The following is a 16826-nucleotide window of genomic DNA, read 5'->3' as shown; positions in this document are numbered from 1 at the left end:
GTTCAATGATATCCTCTGCTAGAAGTCGAGAGATTTCAGCCGCAATAAAAGATTGGTCTTCCTGATTAAAGCGCCGCGATTTCGTTATTATCGGTTGGCATTGAGGCGGAATACTGGCAAATAATGAGGGTTCATCAAGTGAAGCTGCTGATAATGCACAAAATGGTAATTTAGACGGTATATTAGAAATAGTAAGTCTGGGTTTGGATCCACCAAACTCAATGGTGAGTTTCTTATGCTGTTTTTGGAAGTCCAGTCCTAAGAGGAGATCACTACATAAGTCCTTGAGCACCGAAAGTCGGGTGGAGGGATACATACGACCATGAAGTGTCATATCAACAACACAAAAGCCGGAGATTCTGGTATTAAGTGATGACTGGGCCATCGCAATTGCCTGGTCCGATGGGAAGACATGTAGTTTCAATTTCGCAACAATCTGTTCCTTAATGAAACTATCAGTACTTCCTGAGTCAATTAAGGCATCTAAGGTATGCCCTTTAATTGAAATTTTTGTGGCAGCATGAGACAGGTTCTGTGGGCAAGCAGCTGTAATTGGTGTCGTTGCACAGAGAGTGGCTAAAACTCTCGGTGTGCTTCTTCGGGAGAGAGCTCGAGAGGAAGCTTGATAGGTCCTAGCTGGAGCATCTTGATAGGCCCTAATTGGGGCAGTTCGGTAGGCCTTAGCTGGATTGGCCCTCGTAGAGGCCCTTGATAGGCAAACTTTAGCAAAGTGTCCTTTTTTCCCGCAATAACTGCAGATTGCATTGCGAGCAGTGCAGGTTTTCCTAGGGTGAAAAGCATCTCCACAAAAGAAGCATTCCTTCCTAGATTGCCAAGAGGCTGCTAAAGTGGGGTCGTCCTCCTCTTCTTCATCAGAATTATCAGAATTAGATTCCCCCATGATAGGGTTCACCTGAGACCGCTTGAATTGTCTGGTTGCAGCTACAGCAGCAGATCGAGATCTGGGCAGCTGATAGAGGTCTGCATTTCTCTTTGCCAAATCCAGTGAACAAGCTAGGTCAAAAGCTTTTTGTAGCTCAAGTGTTTTACTTTCTAGTAGACGCTGGCGTATAAATGGAGAGGCAATCCCGCAGATGAAAGCATCACGAATCATTTCTTGGCGGTACAGCTCAGCTGAGGCTGCCTGAAAGTTACAATCTACGCTGAGCCTGCGAAGTTCTTGCAGGAATTCGTCAATTGATTCCCCTGGCCCTTGTCGGGCTGTGGCCAGTAGATGTCTAGCATAGACCTCATTTGGGGTCTTGGCATACAGTTTCTTAAGTGCCCGAATCACCTCATCGTAATTATCCCATTCATCAACATTTTCGAACACTTTTGGGGTCACATAATTGATAAGTATCTTCAATCTAGCAGGAGCATCCGCTTCACATTCATCCAGAAAATTCTCAAAAGTACGGTACCAATGCTTCCATACCCTGCCAGCTGCTGGTGCATTCGGGTCCAAGTCCAGACGAATAGGTCTAAGGATTTTCTCCATGATGGGTGGTTCCCTGGATCCTTAATTCCGAGTTTGTCCGAAGGTCTAGTATTCGTGAGTGTAAATACTAAGTTACTTAAATTGATGTAAGAAAAAGGAGGCTTACCATCAAGTAACTTTAAAGTAAGCTTTAAGTAACTTATAAACACACTATATACAAGAGAGGTCTTTACCATGCCTCTGGTAGAAGCCTCTTACAATACTGAACAGACCAGTATTTATACCAGTCCAACAGGAAGTGACACATGACAGGAAGTGAGGTATGTGCACAGTTCATAGTTCACAGTTCACAGGAAGTGATGACATAACTTCCCGGAAGTTATTATTTTTATCACAAAAGGTGTCATAGAAAACAAGACCAGACTGATACAACCCTTAATAACCTCCCTGTGTCAGCATTTGAATTAATGGTAAAGCTAGTTCTAGAAAGGAATTGGTTAGCACAGTAGGTTAGATGCTTTTCTTTCTTTTCTGGACCTGGGTATATATTCAAACCAAACTGCTGGGATGAAAGGCTCCTCTGACAGCTAAGAATTTAAGCGATCTTAATCCCATTCTTCATTGTCATAGGTCAGAAGCATAAAACTGTTCCCAATTTGGCATTAATTGACAATGTATGGGTATAAGGATATGTGGTTGGTGTGAGAAATGGAAAAAAAAACACTTTAATGTAGTATGTTATGCTGTTCTGAGGTTGGAGATGAGGGCCTAGAAATTCAGTGCCCTTAGCGCCGATTTTGCGGCGCTAGAGGGCCTAGCGCTGCAATTGGCGCCGGCGCCTAAATTGCCTGGGGCCCTTCCGCCGCGGTAGACCGGTAGCGCTGCGCCGGCACCGATGACGTCATCGGTGTGCGCAGCGTCCCGGTTGCCATGGTAACCCGCCCGAACTGGGAAATTGACTTGCGGCCGCCTCGCCCGTGGCAGCCGCAAGCAACGTTCTGGCAGAGGTGCCTTGCACAAGTTTGCGCCGGCGCATTAAAGGCCCCACGGCGGCCGGCCGCTTTCCCGCCGCCCGCCTGGCCGCAGCTCCCTCCCCGGACTTCCCCCCCCCCCCCCCCCCCCCGGAACAGAAGCAAGCCCGGCACTTGTCCGAGGTGCCGGGCTCATTTTTAATAAGATTATCGCGGGCCGCGGCCGGGTGCAGGCAGGTCCTCCTTAAGGGAAGGAGGAGGCCTGCACTTCCCGAACCTGCCGCACCGCAGCGGGCGCCGCAGCGCCGGAATAGCGGCGAAATTCAGCGCATAGCGCCAGTTTTCAGCAGCGCCGGCAGCCGTTTGGGCGCAGAAGTACTGAATTTTTGGCCCGACCAGCGCGACTTAGCTCCGGCACTAACTTCCGGCGCTAAAGCCGTTGCTGCGCCAAAACCCAATTTCTAGGCCGAGGTGTTTTGTTCAGGCAGAGTAGAGGAGTATTTCTAGGAATTTAGCGGTGTTACTCCTGACTTCGGAGTGCTAAAGTAGAGTTATCAAATTCTGAAATAGTAGTTCAGTACAGATAGGAGGTGTGGAAAATAAATGTACTGCAATAAGTGTTATTTGCCAGAAATTTTGGATCATGGAATTATCTTATGGATAAGATCTGAAGTGTTGCAGATATTATCATGGATACAGGTATCTTTAGAGACTTTGACGTTGTCTATCTCTAATATATTAGAAGTTGTGTATAGCATACACTTCCTGTAAGTGTCACTTACGACTGGAACATTTTACTGGTCACATTATATTTATCAGCTAAAAGTAAAATAGCAGCAAATCAGAAATGAAGGATGTCTGACCCAAAAGTGGAGCAAATGGCTAGAAAACTGCTGGTGAATACCCACGAAGCACTTGTGCAAATATTCAGTTAGGAGCCTTGACTCACTTTAAAAAACCAATCCAGTCACTGAAAACCTTTCTAATGTCTTAAGCAAATGAAAACACAACATGATTGTATTTATTAATTGAACTGTCTTTTGTGTGTTTTAATCCCATTAGTCAAGTTTTACTTGGAAGGCCTCAGCCTCTCCAAAAAGCCTGGGCTTGGATTTGTATTTTTCAGAGCCATGACTGTTAGCTGAAAGCAGTTACCACAGTCTTAACATATGCACTGTGCAAAATTTCACAAAATGCATTATAAGCACTTTTGTTTCTTAAAACAAGAGCTGTGTATCAGAAACAAAGACATTTTCCAGCTTTTGTTCAGTGGAAATGTCAAATTGTGTCTCTTTATAATAGTTTTTCTGTTTGTTTTTAATGGTTTTTATGATTTGAATACAAGTTGAACAATAAATTTGAATAAGTGTTCAATTAAACTTTTAAATAAAATTCATTAATTTCTACTTCAGAAAGTGTGAAGCTCAGCTAGAAATAGGGGGAAAAATTGAGTCGCGCCCCCTTTGGGGCGCTAACTTCGCCGGGACACTACTTTTAGCGCCCCCGCGGCTGAAATTGAGTGGTCGCACCCCGCCTCCCTCTTAGGGCGCTGCGAGGGAATATCGTGGCGTTGTGTGCTGCAGCGTCGCGGTATTGCAGGTTTCTCCCCTTCTTAAAGGGGAGGGGCCTTGCACAGTGCGACCCAGGGCCCAGCTGGGCCACCGGGGATCGGAGTGCCGACAAAAGAGCCCAGCTCTTGAAGTGCCGGGCTCTTTGGAGCGTAGCCGGCACTCCGTGGGGGGTGGCGGGTCAGGAGGCCGGGTACGGCAGGTGCTGGCAGGCAGCCAGCAACAAAAATGGCCGCCCTGCACCTCCTTTAAATAGCGCTGACCCAGCCGCAGGTAGGCCCCCCTGATCCCGTCGGACATAGTGTCCGGTGGTTAGTCGGGGGCGCTACCAAAGATCGCCAGCGCCGTGGGGTGCTAACGGTTAGCGCCGCCGCTAACCTCCCGCTGAATTTCGCGGGAGGCGTTGGCAGCGCCGTGCCCGGGCGCTCGTTGCTTTGCGCCTCGCAGTTAGCGCTAACTGGAGGCGCAAAGCAACCGAAGTTTTCCCCCATAGTGTCTTCCCTTATCCTAATTTGATTTTTTTCTTCATTTAAAAAAAAAGTTAATTTAATTTTGAAAGTTTTTCAGGCAATTTGAAAAGCTCTGATTAACATCAGCTGTGTTTTGTTGCTGGTGGAAAAGTAATTTATTAATTCAGTGGACCTGGTGCTAAATTAATTTATTAGTTGTTGTTGTGCTCACTGGTTTATTCATTTATTAATTCCACTGATGCTTGCTGCTCAATAAATTAGTTATTTGTTTGTGTGCTCACTATTCCATTAATTTAGGAATTAATTTGTGCTTCTGCAATTCTTTATTAACTAGTCGTTCTCCTGTGGCATTGCTTATGGTGGGCCAGAGGATTTGCTATTCAATGGCAATAGGGGTGTTTAAGCCATGTCGGGGGATAACATTAGGACAGTTGATCAAGAATTTGACAATTTTAAATTCAGTGGCTCAGACCAAAAGCAATAAGATGTGTAAGGTGCTTATTGTGCCCAATTGTACCAACATACAAGTATAGCAGTATATGCGCCTCCTGCCTCTTTGTGTTTCCTTCTGCCACTGTTCTCTGTTACGATCCATCACCCCAAAGCTGACCTGTACCTTTTTGGCCAGTTCATTCCCATTTGCCAATGTACCTACAACCCTGATCAGGTATCTTTGCCAACTGCTACTCCAAACTCCCACCAACTGGTGTTTGCACCTCCCACTGACAAAAGAAGAGATGGAGAAAAAGCAATGGAATAAAAGAGAGAAGAACAGGATGCAAAACGAACTGCAAAACAAGACCACAAAAAAAAGCAACAGAGGGCACACAGACAACCAGTAAAAACAGAGATACAAAAAACTAGAAGAAGAAAGACGGAAGGAATCAGCAAAACAAAGTCAGACACGCAAGATACAGATCATATTCTGTGACCAAAAATTAGCAACACCGTGGCACATTCATATAAGTTTATCCATTAATGTTAAAAAAAAAAAAAAAAATTAAAAAAAAATATTCCTGCATTTAAGATCCTTACATTAAGCACACCCAATTCATCCCAACTCTTTCCCCATTCTACCCTCCAACTTACCATGAGCAATGTACCTCCTAACCTCCAACTAACTACAAGCAATGCCACAGGAGATCCACTAACATATGAAAATAATGGTCGCTGGTTGATTTACAGTTTTCACACAATACTGGACAAATTGATGAAATTTGATTTGCAAAGCATAGGTAAAAATCCCAAATTATCATTTAATGATAATGGAATGTGAATTTGACTTATTCAATCACTAAATCAGCATAGTCACTAATTCAATCACTAAATCCAACTCATTGTGAGCAACTTGACTGGAGAATTGCGAGCTACATACAAAAGGGTCCACACTTACATACATTTTTTTTTTTTTTTTTTTATCAATCAAAGGAGACAGAAGTTACACATGATGTATAAATACACATTCAATGGAAAGGAATATTGTACGAGATAAACATTTTGGCACAGAAATTCTGCTTCATTATTGAGCATGAAAATGGTTTGAAGTGGTAGCAGTGCAGGTCTTAAATTATAGATTAACCATTAAAGTTTCATCCCAGAAAATACAATACTGATAGATGCCTCTCTAAGTGTAAAGAACGATTAAAACAATCCTTTCAAGCAGTTATGACAATGCAAAAAGGTGTGTCCCTGGGAAAAATCTAAAATCATGCTGCGTGCAAAACATTCACGGTAATCAGTTGTGATGGGTAAAGAAGATTTGAGAAGGAAGTCAAAAAGTATATACCAGAATTAAAATGTGTATTCTAGTAAACTGGGAAATAAAGGTGGATAGAAAGCAGCAACACCCAATATAAGTGAAAACAAAATTATAGAATATTTACCTAATCACACCTCTTGAGAGCATCTTTAGTATTGGAAAGTTCTACCTCTAATTCAGAGGAATAAATAAAAAGGCAGACACAAGGATGTATTCTGTCTCTAAAAGGAACAGCTAACTTGAACAGCAGGTCATCAAAAATAGAAAAATAAGAAAGAAACCGCCTGAACTGACAACCCCCTCAACACCACAAGCCTGTTAGTCTCGTATTACTAACAACTGGGGACTTGTGCCAAAATTGGGAGAGCTGTCCCACAGACTAGTCAAGCAACAGCTTAACGTAGTCATACTCATTGAATCATACCTTTCAGCCAATGTCCAAGACGCCTCCATCACCACCGGCTGGACAGACCCACCAGAGGTGACGGCACAGTGGTATACAGTCGGGAGGGAGTGGCCCTGAGAGTCCTCAGCGTTGACTCTGGACCACACAGTCTCATGGCATCAGGTCAGATATGGACAAGGAAACCTCCTGCTGATTATCACCTACTGCCCTCCCTCAGCTGATGAATCCGTACTCCTCCATGTTAAACACCACTTGGAAGAAGCAATAAGGGCAGCAAGGGCACAGAATGTGGGGGACTTCAAAGTCCATCACCAAGAGTGGCTCGGTAGCACCACTATGACCGAGCTGGCTGAGTCATGAAGGACACAGCTGCCAGATTGGGCTGGTGACCGGTGGTGAGAGAACCAACATGAGGGAAAAATCTACTTGACCTTGTCCTCCCCAGTCTATCTGTTGCAGATGTATCTGTCCATGATTGTATTGACTGTCCCAAGTCCCAACGGGCGACAAGCTGATCCTCCTTGGCGACTTAACGCCAGAGTTGGAAAGGACACAGACTTCTGGGGATGTGTGATCGGCAGAGAGGGGGTAGGGAAAGCCAACTCCAACGGTACCCTCCTCCTGTCAAAATGCTTAGAACATGGCCTTGTCCTAACCAACACCTTGTTCTGTCAGAGCGACAAGTACAAGGCTTCATGCCAGTGCTTGGAGCGAGGGTGCTGCCATCTGCTGGACTACGTCATCATCCGAGCGAGGGACCGCAAGAACGTCCGCATCACCCGCGCCATGACAGGAGCTGATGACTGCTGGACAGACCACCGCCTAATCCACTCTGTCATCTCCATCAATGTAGCCCCAAAACAGCGGCGGCAACAGAAACAATGCCGCAGGAAAATTAACGCTGGAGCACTCAAACACCCCGCTAAGAAAGCCCTATTCAGCCTGCGCCTCACAAACAACCTGACGACTCCCAGTGATGCAGAGACACAGAGTGCCCACAGCACCTGGTCTGCACTCAAGGCCTGCATAATCAGCACCTGTGAAGAGACGCTCAGTCACTCGACCAGGAAACACCAAGACTGGTCGACGAGAACAACCAGGAGATCCAGGAGCTAATAAGCCGCAAGCGCAAGGCACTCCTGATCTGGAAACAGCAACAGAACTCGAGAGCAAGAAAGCAGCTCTACAGAAGCCTGAAGGCCGAGGTCCAACAAAAAACTCGCGACCTAAAGAACAGATGGTGGGTGGAGAAGGCGCAGGAGATCCAGCAGCTAGCCGACCACCACGACGTGCGTGGATTCTTTAGCGCAGTCAAGATCATCTACGGCCCAAGCACCCAAGGCCCTACCCCACTGCGGGCCAAGAACGGAGAGGTACTCAAGGACAGAGAGGCAGTCAGTGCCCGCTGGAAGGAGCACTTTGAAGATCTCCTTAACCGTGACTCTGTCTTCGACACGAGTGTCCTTAACTCCATCCTACAGCATGCTACCCGCCACCATCTCAGCACAACCCCAGCCCGGCATGAGGTTGAAAAGGTCATCCGACAACTGAAGAACAACAAGGCTTCAAGAGCAGATGGAATTCCCGCCGAGGCACTAAAGCATAGCGGAGAAGTACTAGCGCGAATTCATGAACTCATTTCTCTTATCTGGAAGGAGGAGAGCGTGCCAGGGGCTCTGAGACGCCGTAATTGTGACCATCTTCAAGAAAGGTGATAACTCTGCAGTAATTACAGAGGAGTTTCCCTGCTGTCTGCCGCAGCGAAAGTCTTCGCAAGAATCCTCAATTGCCTTCTCCCAGTGGCCAAAGAGCTCCTCCCAGAGTCGCAATGCGGATTCCGCCCACTAAGGGCACAATGGACATGATCTTCACCGCACGTCAATTACAAGAGAAATGCAGGGAACAGTACCAACCGCTGTACATGGCCTTCTTTGATCTCTCTCACAAAGGCTTTAACACTGTCAACCGTGAGGGATTATGGAGTGTCATCCTCAAATTCGGCTGCCCTCAAAAGTTTGTCACCATCCTCCGCCTGCTTCACAACAACATGCAAGCCGTGATCCTGACCAACGGTTCCACTACAGACCCAATTCACGCACGAACCGGGGTCAAACAAGGCTGTGTCATCGCACCAACGCTCTTCTCGATCTTCCTTGTTGCAGTGCTCCATCTCGCCCACAATAAGCTCCCCACTGGAGTGGAGCTAGTTTCCAGAACAAACGGGAAACTGTTCAAGCTCCGTCGCCTCCAGTCCAGATCCAAGGTCGTCCCATCCTCTGTCGTCGAATTACAGTATGCAGACGATGCTTGCGTCTGCGCTCACTCGGAGATCGAACTCCAAACCATCGTTGACACCTTCGCCGAAGCGTACGAGAGCATAGGCCTTGCACAAAACATCCGTAAGACAAAGGTCCTCTACCAACCTGCCCCCGCCATACAGTGCTGCCCCCAATTTATCAAAATCCACGACAAGGCCTCGGACAACGTGGACCACTTTCCAAACCTCGGGAGCCTACTGTCAACAAGGGCAGACGTCGATGATGAAGTCCAACACCGCCTTCAGTGTGCCAGTGCAGCCTTCGGTCGCCTGAGGCAGAGAGTGTTTGAAGACCAGGACCTCAAACCCGGCACTAAGCTCATGGTCTACAGAGCAGCAGTGATACCCACCCTGCTGTATGCCTCCGAGACATGGACCATGAACAGCAGGCACCTCAAAGTACTGGAGAGGTACCACCAACGCTGCCTCCGCAAGATCCTGCAAATCCTTTGGCAGGATAGGCGCACCAACGTCAGTGTTCTTGCTCAGGCCAACATCCCCAGCATCGAATCTTTGAGCATGCTCAAATCAGCTCCGATGGACGGGTCACATTGTCTGCATGCCCGATATGAGGCTCCCAAAATTAGCGCTCTACTCGGAGCTCCGGCACGGCAAGAGAGCCCCAGGTGGGCAGAGGAAACGCTTCAAGGATACTCTCAAAGCCTCCTTGAAAAAGTGTAACATCCCCACTGACACCTGGGGATCCCTGGCCCAAGACTGCACAAAGTGGAGGAGAAGCATCCGGGAAGGCGCTGAACACCTCGAGTCTCTTCGCTGGGAGCAAGCGAAAGCCAAGTGCAAGGAGCGCACGTCAACCCAAGCATCCCACCCACCTGCCCCTTCAACCACCATCTGCCCCACCAGTGACAGTCTGTAGGTCCCGCATTGGACTCATCAGTCACCTGCGAACTCATTTTTAATGTGGAAGCAAGTCATCCTCTGTTCCGAGGGACTGCCTAAGACAAACAGACATTGGTTGGAGTGACCAATGCACAGTCTTTCTGGAGACGAAATCCAGCCTTCACACATGAGGACACTCTCCATCATGTTGTGTAGCACTACCACCATGCTAAATGGGATAGATTCAGAACAGATCTAGCAGTTCAAAATTTTGCCTTTATGAAGTGCTGTGGGCCTTCAGCAGCAGCAAAATTGTATTCCACCACAATCTGTAACCTCATGGCCTGGCATATTCCTCACTCTACCATTACCATCAAGCCAGGGGACCAACCCTGGTTCAATGAAGAGTGCAGAAAACATACCAGGAGCAGCACCAGGTGTACCTAAAAATGAGGTGGCAACCTCGTGAATTTACCACACAGAACAACGTGCATGCTAAACAGCGGAAGCCACATGCTATAAACAGAGCTAAGTGATTCCACAACCAACGGATCAGATCAAAGCTCCACTCGTGAATGGTGGTGGAAAATTAGACTAGTAACGGGAGGTGGTGACTCCATGAGCATCCCCACCCTCAATGATGAGTGGCTGATCCATCCCTGCCTCCTCCCGCGGTCCTCACTATCACTGAAGCCAGTAGTCGGCCAATTCGATTCACTCCATCTGATATCAAGAAACAGCTGAGCGTACTGGATACAACAAAGGCTATGGGCCCCAACAAACTCCCGGATGTAGTGCTGAAAACGTGTGCTCCAGACCTAGCTGCACCTCTAGCCAAGCTGTTCCAGTCCAGCTACAACACTGGCATCTACCCGATAAAGTGGAAGATTGCCCAGTTATGTCCTAACTACAAAAAGGAGAACAAATGCAATCCAGCCAATTACTGCCCCATCCGCCTACTTTCAATCATAAGCACAGTGATGGATGGGGTCATCAACAATGCTATCAAGCACTCGCCAATAATCTGCTCACCGATGCTTAGTTTGGGTTCCGCCAGGACCACTTGGCTCCAGACCTGATTATAGCTTGGTCCAAACATGGACAAAAGAGCTGAATTCCAGAGGTAAGGTGAGAGTGACTGCCCTTGACGTCAAGGCAGCATTTGACCTTGTGTGGCATCAAGGAGCCCTCGTAAAATTGAAGTCAGTAGGAATCCGGGGGAAAAGTCTCCACTGGCTGGAGTCATACCCAGCACAAAGGAAGATGGTTGTGGTTGTTGGAGGTCAATCATCTCAGCCCCAGGACATCGCTGCAGGAGTTCCTCAGGGAAGTGCCCTAGCCCTAACTATCTTCAGCTGCTTCATCAATGACCTTCCCTCCATCATAAGGTCAGAAATGGGGATGTTCGCTGATGACTGCAGTGTTCAGTTCCATTCGCAACTCCTCAGATAATGAAGCAGTCTGTGCCCACATGCAGCAGGACCTGGACAACATTCAGGCTTGGGCTGATGTGTGGCGCAAATGTTTCTTGCCACTTAAGTGCCAGGCAATGACCATCTCCAACAAAAGAGAGTCTAACCACTTCACTTCCCCATGACATTCAACTGCATTACCATCATTGAATACCCAACCATCAACATCCTGGGGGGGTCACCATTGACCAGAAAGTTAACTGGACCAGCCACACACATACTGTGGCTGCAAGAGTAGGTCAGAGGCTGGGTGTTCTGCGGCGAGTGACTCACCTCCTGACTCCCCAAAGACTTTCCACCATCTACAAGGCATAAGTCAGGAGTGTGATGGAATACTCCACTCGCCTGGATAAGTGCAGCTGCAACAACGCTCAAGAAGCTCGACACCATCCAGGACAAAGCAGCCCACTTGATTTGCACCCCATCCACCACCTTAAATGTTCACTCCCTCCACCACCGTGGCTGCAGTGTGTACCATCTGCAAGATGCACTGCAGCAACTCTCCAAGGCTTTTTGAACCGCACCTCCCAAACCTGTGACCTCTATACCACGTAGAAGGACAAGGGCAGCAGGTGCATGGGAACAGCGCCACCTGCCAGTTCTCCTCCATCTCACACACCATCCTGATTTGAAAATATATCACTGTTCCTTCGTCGCTGGGTCAAAATCCTGGAACCCTCTACCTAACAGCACTGTGGGAGAGCCTTCACCACACGGATTGCAGCGGTTCAAGAAGGCGGCTTACCACCACCTTCTCGAGGGCAATTAGGGATGGGCAACAATTGCTGGCTTTGCCAGTAATGCCTACATCCCATGACAATAAAAAAAATTGAACCATCTTTGCTTAGAATTGCTTTATGTAAGGAAATACTGCCAAAAAGTACAAGTCAAACTCTAGCATAAAAAATGAACTATGCAGAAGAATAAAATAGACTATACTGTATTTAGTTTTGGTTTAAAATGATGGTACGTTAGAGGAAGAGAAAATTATGTCTTGCATCTTGCTAAAAGGGGTAATGTGGTGAGCTGTACATGTGAGTTAAGAATGTTTTGGGTGACCTCACAATAACTTCCAGTGTACAGTGGTGATGCTTAACAATTGATCATTTGAACCATATTGGAGATTCTCAACAGTCAGTCCTGCAGTGCTTCATGACTAGACTAGGACGAGAGGAAATTCATCTGCGTTACATGAGGTGTGAAGCTACAACTGATGTGATGTTTTTTGAATGAATTCTAGAATGGAAAGATAATGAATCTTTGTTTTGTGAGAATATAAAATTATGACTGGTCACTGTAAAATGAATCCTGCTGAACTTAACTTGCGAGTATTTGAGTAATACTGAAAGGTTACATGTAAATTGTAATTAATTTGCAAGAATAGCCTATGGATTATTTAAATGGTTAAGAGGATTACCGTATGAATTTTATTTCTACATTAAGGGTGTAGTGCAGATTTTGTATACACAGTCTGTTCTGTTTTAAGTTGGTTTAAAAAAAATTATCTTTTGGAATGTGGGCATTGCTGGCAAAGCTGGCATTTGTTACTCATCCCTATTTGCCTTTGAGAAGGTGGCGGTGGACCACCTTCTTGAACTGTTGCAGTCTATGTGGAGAAAGTGCTTCCACCATGCTCAATGCTGTTACGCAAGAAGTTTAGGATTCTGACCCAGTAAGTAAGAAGGAGCAACATTCTATGTCCAAGTCAGGATGGGGTGCGACTTGGAGTGTAACTACGAGGTGATGGTATTCCCATTGCACCTGCTGCCCTTGTCTGTCTAGATGGTAGAGGTGGTTGGTTTGGGAGGTGCTGCCAAAGAAGCCTTGGCAAGTTGCTGCGATGCATCCTGTATGGTACACACTGCAGCTACGGTACGCCGGTGGTGGACTAGTGGATGAGGTGCCGAATAAGCGGACTGCTTTATTCTGGATGGTATCAAGCTTCTTTTGTGTTGTTGCAGCTGCATCCATCCAGGCAAGTGGAGAGTATTTAGTCACATTCCTGACTTGTGCCTTGTAGCTGGTGGAGAGACTTTGGGAAGTCAGGAGGTGAGCCACTTGCAGCAGAATCTCTGACCTGTTCTAGTCGCCATGGCATTTATGTGGCTGGTCAATGGTGACCTCTAAGATATTGGTGATAATGCCATTGAATGTCATGGGGAAGTGGTTAGGTGGACTCTTGTTCGAGATAGCCATCACACAGCACTTGTGTGGTGAGGATGTTACTTCCTACTTATCCATTAAGAGATGAGAGATTAGCGTGTAAAATTAAGGCACATGGGATTGGGGGCAAGGTATTGACTTGGATAGAGAACTGGTTGGCAGACAGAAAGCAAAGAGTTGGAATAAACGGCTCTTTTTCCGAGTGGCAGGCAGTGACTAGTTGGGTACCGCAGGGATCGGTTCTTGGACCCCAGCTATTCACAATATATATTAATGATCTGGACGAGGGAACTAGATGTAATATCTCCAAGTTTGCAGACGACACAAAGCTGGGTGGGCGTGTGTGCTGTGAGGAGGATACCGAGAAACTCCAGTATGATTTGGACAAGTCGGGTGATTGGGCAGAAGCATGGCAAATGCAATATAACGTGGATAAATGCGAGGTTATCCACTTTGGTGTCAAAAACAGGAAGGCAGATTATTATCTGAATGGCAATAGATTGGGAGAAAGTGAAGTGCAACGAGACCTGGGCGTCCTTGTGCACCAGTCGCTGAAAGTAAGCATGCAGGTGCAGAAGGCGCTTAAGAAGGCAAAAGGTAGGTTGGCCTTCGTAGCGAGAGGGTTTGAGTACAGGAACAAGGATGTCTTGCTGCAGTTGTACAGGGCCTTGGTGAGACCACATCTGGAGTATTGTGTGCAGTTTTGGTCGCCTTATCTGAGGAAGGATGTTCTTGCCATGGAAGAAGTGCAACGAAGATTCACCAGGCTGATACCTGGGATGGCAGGAATGACGTATGAGGAGAGATTGGGTCGATTGGGCTTGTACTTGCTGGAGTTTAGAAGAATGAGAGGGGATCTCATCGAAACTTATGAAATTCTAACAGGACTAGACAGACTAGATGCTGGAAGGATGTTCCCGATGGTCGGGGAGTCCAGAACCAGGGGTCACAGTCTAAGGATAAGGGGTAAGCCATTTAGGACAGAGATGAGGAGGAATTTCTTCACCCAGAGAGTGGTGAACCTGTGGAATTCTCTACCAAAGAAGGCAGTAGAGGCCAATTCATTAAATATATTCAAGAAGGAGTTGGATATATTTCTTAAGGCTCGGGGGATCAAGGGATTTGGAGAGAAGGTAGGAACAGGGTACGGAATTTGGACGATCAGCCATGATCTCATTGAATGGCGGAGCAGGCTCGAGGGGCCGAATGGCCTACTCCTGCTCCTATCTTCTATGTCCTAATTATTCCAAAGATTTCCTAGCTGGCCTCCCACCTTTCACACTCCGTAAGCTTGAGCTCATCCAAGTCTCTGCTGCCCGTATCCTAACTCGCACCGTCCCGTTCACCCATCACCCCTGTGCTCACTGACCTTTCTTGGCTCCCAGTCCGGCAATGCCCCCATTTAAAAATTCTCATGCTTGTTTTCAAATCCCTATATGCCCACGTCCCTCCCTATTTCTGTAACCTCCTCCAGCCCTACAACCAATGTTCCCTCTAATTTTTATTTTAGGTGCACAGTATCTTTTCCAACGTTTTTGCTGGTGAGCGGCCTGCGCGGGATCTCTCGATCGCTGCGCGGCCGGGCAGCTTGGAGGGAATGTTGCCTATAACCCTCCGAGATTTCTGCGCTTCTCCAATTCTGGCCTCTTGCGCATCCCAGTTTTTCAAAGCTCCATCATTGGTGGCTGTGTCTTCAGCTGCCTAGGCCCTAAACTATGGAATTCCTTCCCTAAACCTCTCCGCCTCTTTGTCCTCCTTTTTAATCTCCTTAAAACCTCCCTCTTTGACCAATCTTTTGGTCACCTGTTCAAATAGCTCCTTATGTGGCTCGGTGTCAAATTTTGTTTGATAACGCTCCTGTGAATTGCCTTGGGATGTTTTACTATGTTAAAGCCGCTATAAGAACATAAAAATATAAGAAATAAGAGCAGGAGTAGGCCATAAGGCCCCTCGAGCTTGCTCCGTCATTCAATAAGATCATGGCTGATCATCAACCTCAACTCCACTTTCCCGTCCGATCTCCATATCCTTTGATTCCATTAATATCCAAAAATCTATCTATCTCAGCCTTGAATATACTCTTAGCATGCACAGCCCTCTGGGGTAGAGAATTCCAAAGATTCACAGCCTTCTGAGTGAAAAAATTCCTCCTCATCTCGGTCTTAAATGGCCTACCCCTTATTCTGAGATTATGTCCCCTAGTTCTAGACACTCCAACCAGGGGAAACAATCTCTCAGCATCTACCCTGTCAGTCCCTTTCAGAATCTTGTATGTTTCAATATAAATACAAGTTATTGTTGTTATCAGTCCAAGCCTGGATGTTGTCTACGTCTTGCTGCATGCAGGCATGGACTGCTTCATTATTTAAGGAATTGCAAATGGTGATGAACACGGTGTAATCATCAGTGACCTTACGATGGAGGGAAGGTCATTGATTAAAGTGTTTTAGATACTGTCTGAGGTAATTCTGAGAGATATATGTCATTTGTATTCATAAACTGTTCAAATAGCTTTTCTGCCTGTTAGTATAAAGTTGTTGAAAATTGTTGCAAAAAAAAAACTTTTTTGTGCCAGCTGTGCTGTGTATGCAACAGCTACATTACATCCCTACTGTAGAAATCAAATTCATAACGTAGTGTTATTTAACTGTAAGGATACAGTTTGGCCGGGAGTGGTGGCAATGAATTTTTTTTGGCTGTCTTCTTTCCCAGTAAAGCTCTGTAACCATGCCACACCCAGTTGAGAATAGTGACGGACAATGAGGCAATTATGGTGGAGGTCAGCAATTAGTGCAAGAGATGAAGCTGAAATATTAACACCCAAAAGTGCTAAGTAGACAATCTCATGCAGCCTCCTCCAGAGGTCATAGAAACAGAAGATAGGAGTAGGCCATTCGGCCCCTCGAGCCTGCTCCGCCATTTAATGAGATCATGGCTGATCATCCAAACTCAGTACCCTGTCACTGCCTTCTCCCCATATCCCTTGATCCCTTTAGCCTTAAGAAATATATCTAACTCCTTCTTGAATATATTTAATGAATTAAGAGAGAGAGCGACTGGGGGGGGGAAAGAGAGAGAGCGACTGGGGGGGGGGAAGAGAGAGAGCGACGGGGGGGAAGAGAGAGAGCGACTGGGGGGGAAGAGAGAGAGCGACTGGGGGGGGAAGAGAGAGAGCGACGGGGGGGGAAGAGAGAGAGCGACTGGGGGGGAAGAGAGAGAGCGACTGGGGGGGAAGAGAGGAGAGCGACTGGGGGGGGGAAAGAGAGAGAGCGACTGGGGGGGAAGAGAGAGAGCGACTGGGGGGGAAGAGAGAGAGCGACTGGGGGGGAAGAGAGAGAGCGACTGGGGGGGAAGAGAGAGAGCGACTGGGGGGGAAGAGAGAGAGCGACTGGGGGGGAAGAGAGAGAGCGACTGGGGGGGAA

At 47.0% G+C, this 16826-nt stretch overlaps 1 protein-coding gene across 5 annotated transcripts in view; it reads left to right on the top strand.

Annotated features, from left to right (window-relative positions):
* The window catches only part of LOC147117041 (cAMP-responsive element modulator-like), a 288959-nt gene that overhangs the window by 115943 nt on the left and 156190 nt on the right, over positions 1–16826 (top strand). Inside the window, exon 1 of one of the 5 annotated variants that reach the window (XM_085987623.1) lies at positions 12403–12437. The exons of the other annotated variants lie outside the window; for them this stretch is intronic. Coding sequence (XP_085843749.1) covers positions 12433–12437 — 5 coding nt within the window. The 5' untranslated portion in view covers positions 12403–12432. Of the gene's footprint in view, positions 1–12402; positions 12438–16826 lie in introns of those variants that run through there. 5 annotated transcript variants of the gene reach the window in all.

The sequence above is a fragment of the Somniosus microcephalus genome, chromosome 5 (genome assembly GCF_052327205.1).
Source record: "Somniosus microcephalus isolate GS21.2 chromosome 5, FLI_Smic_1.0, whole genome shotgun sequence".
Lineage (NCBI taxonomy): Eukaryota > Metazoa > Chordata > Chondrichthyes > Squaliformes > Somniosidae > Somniosus > Somniosus microcephalus.
Note: the sequence above shows the minus strand (reverse complement) of the source record. Positions and strands in the feature narration are given on the sequence as shown.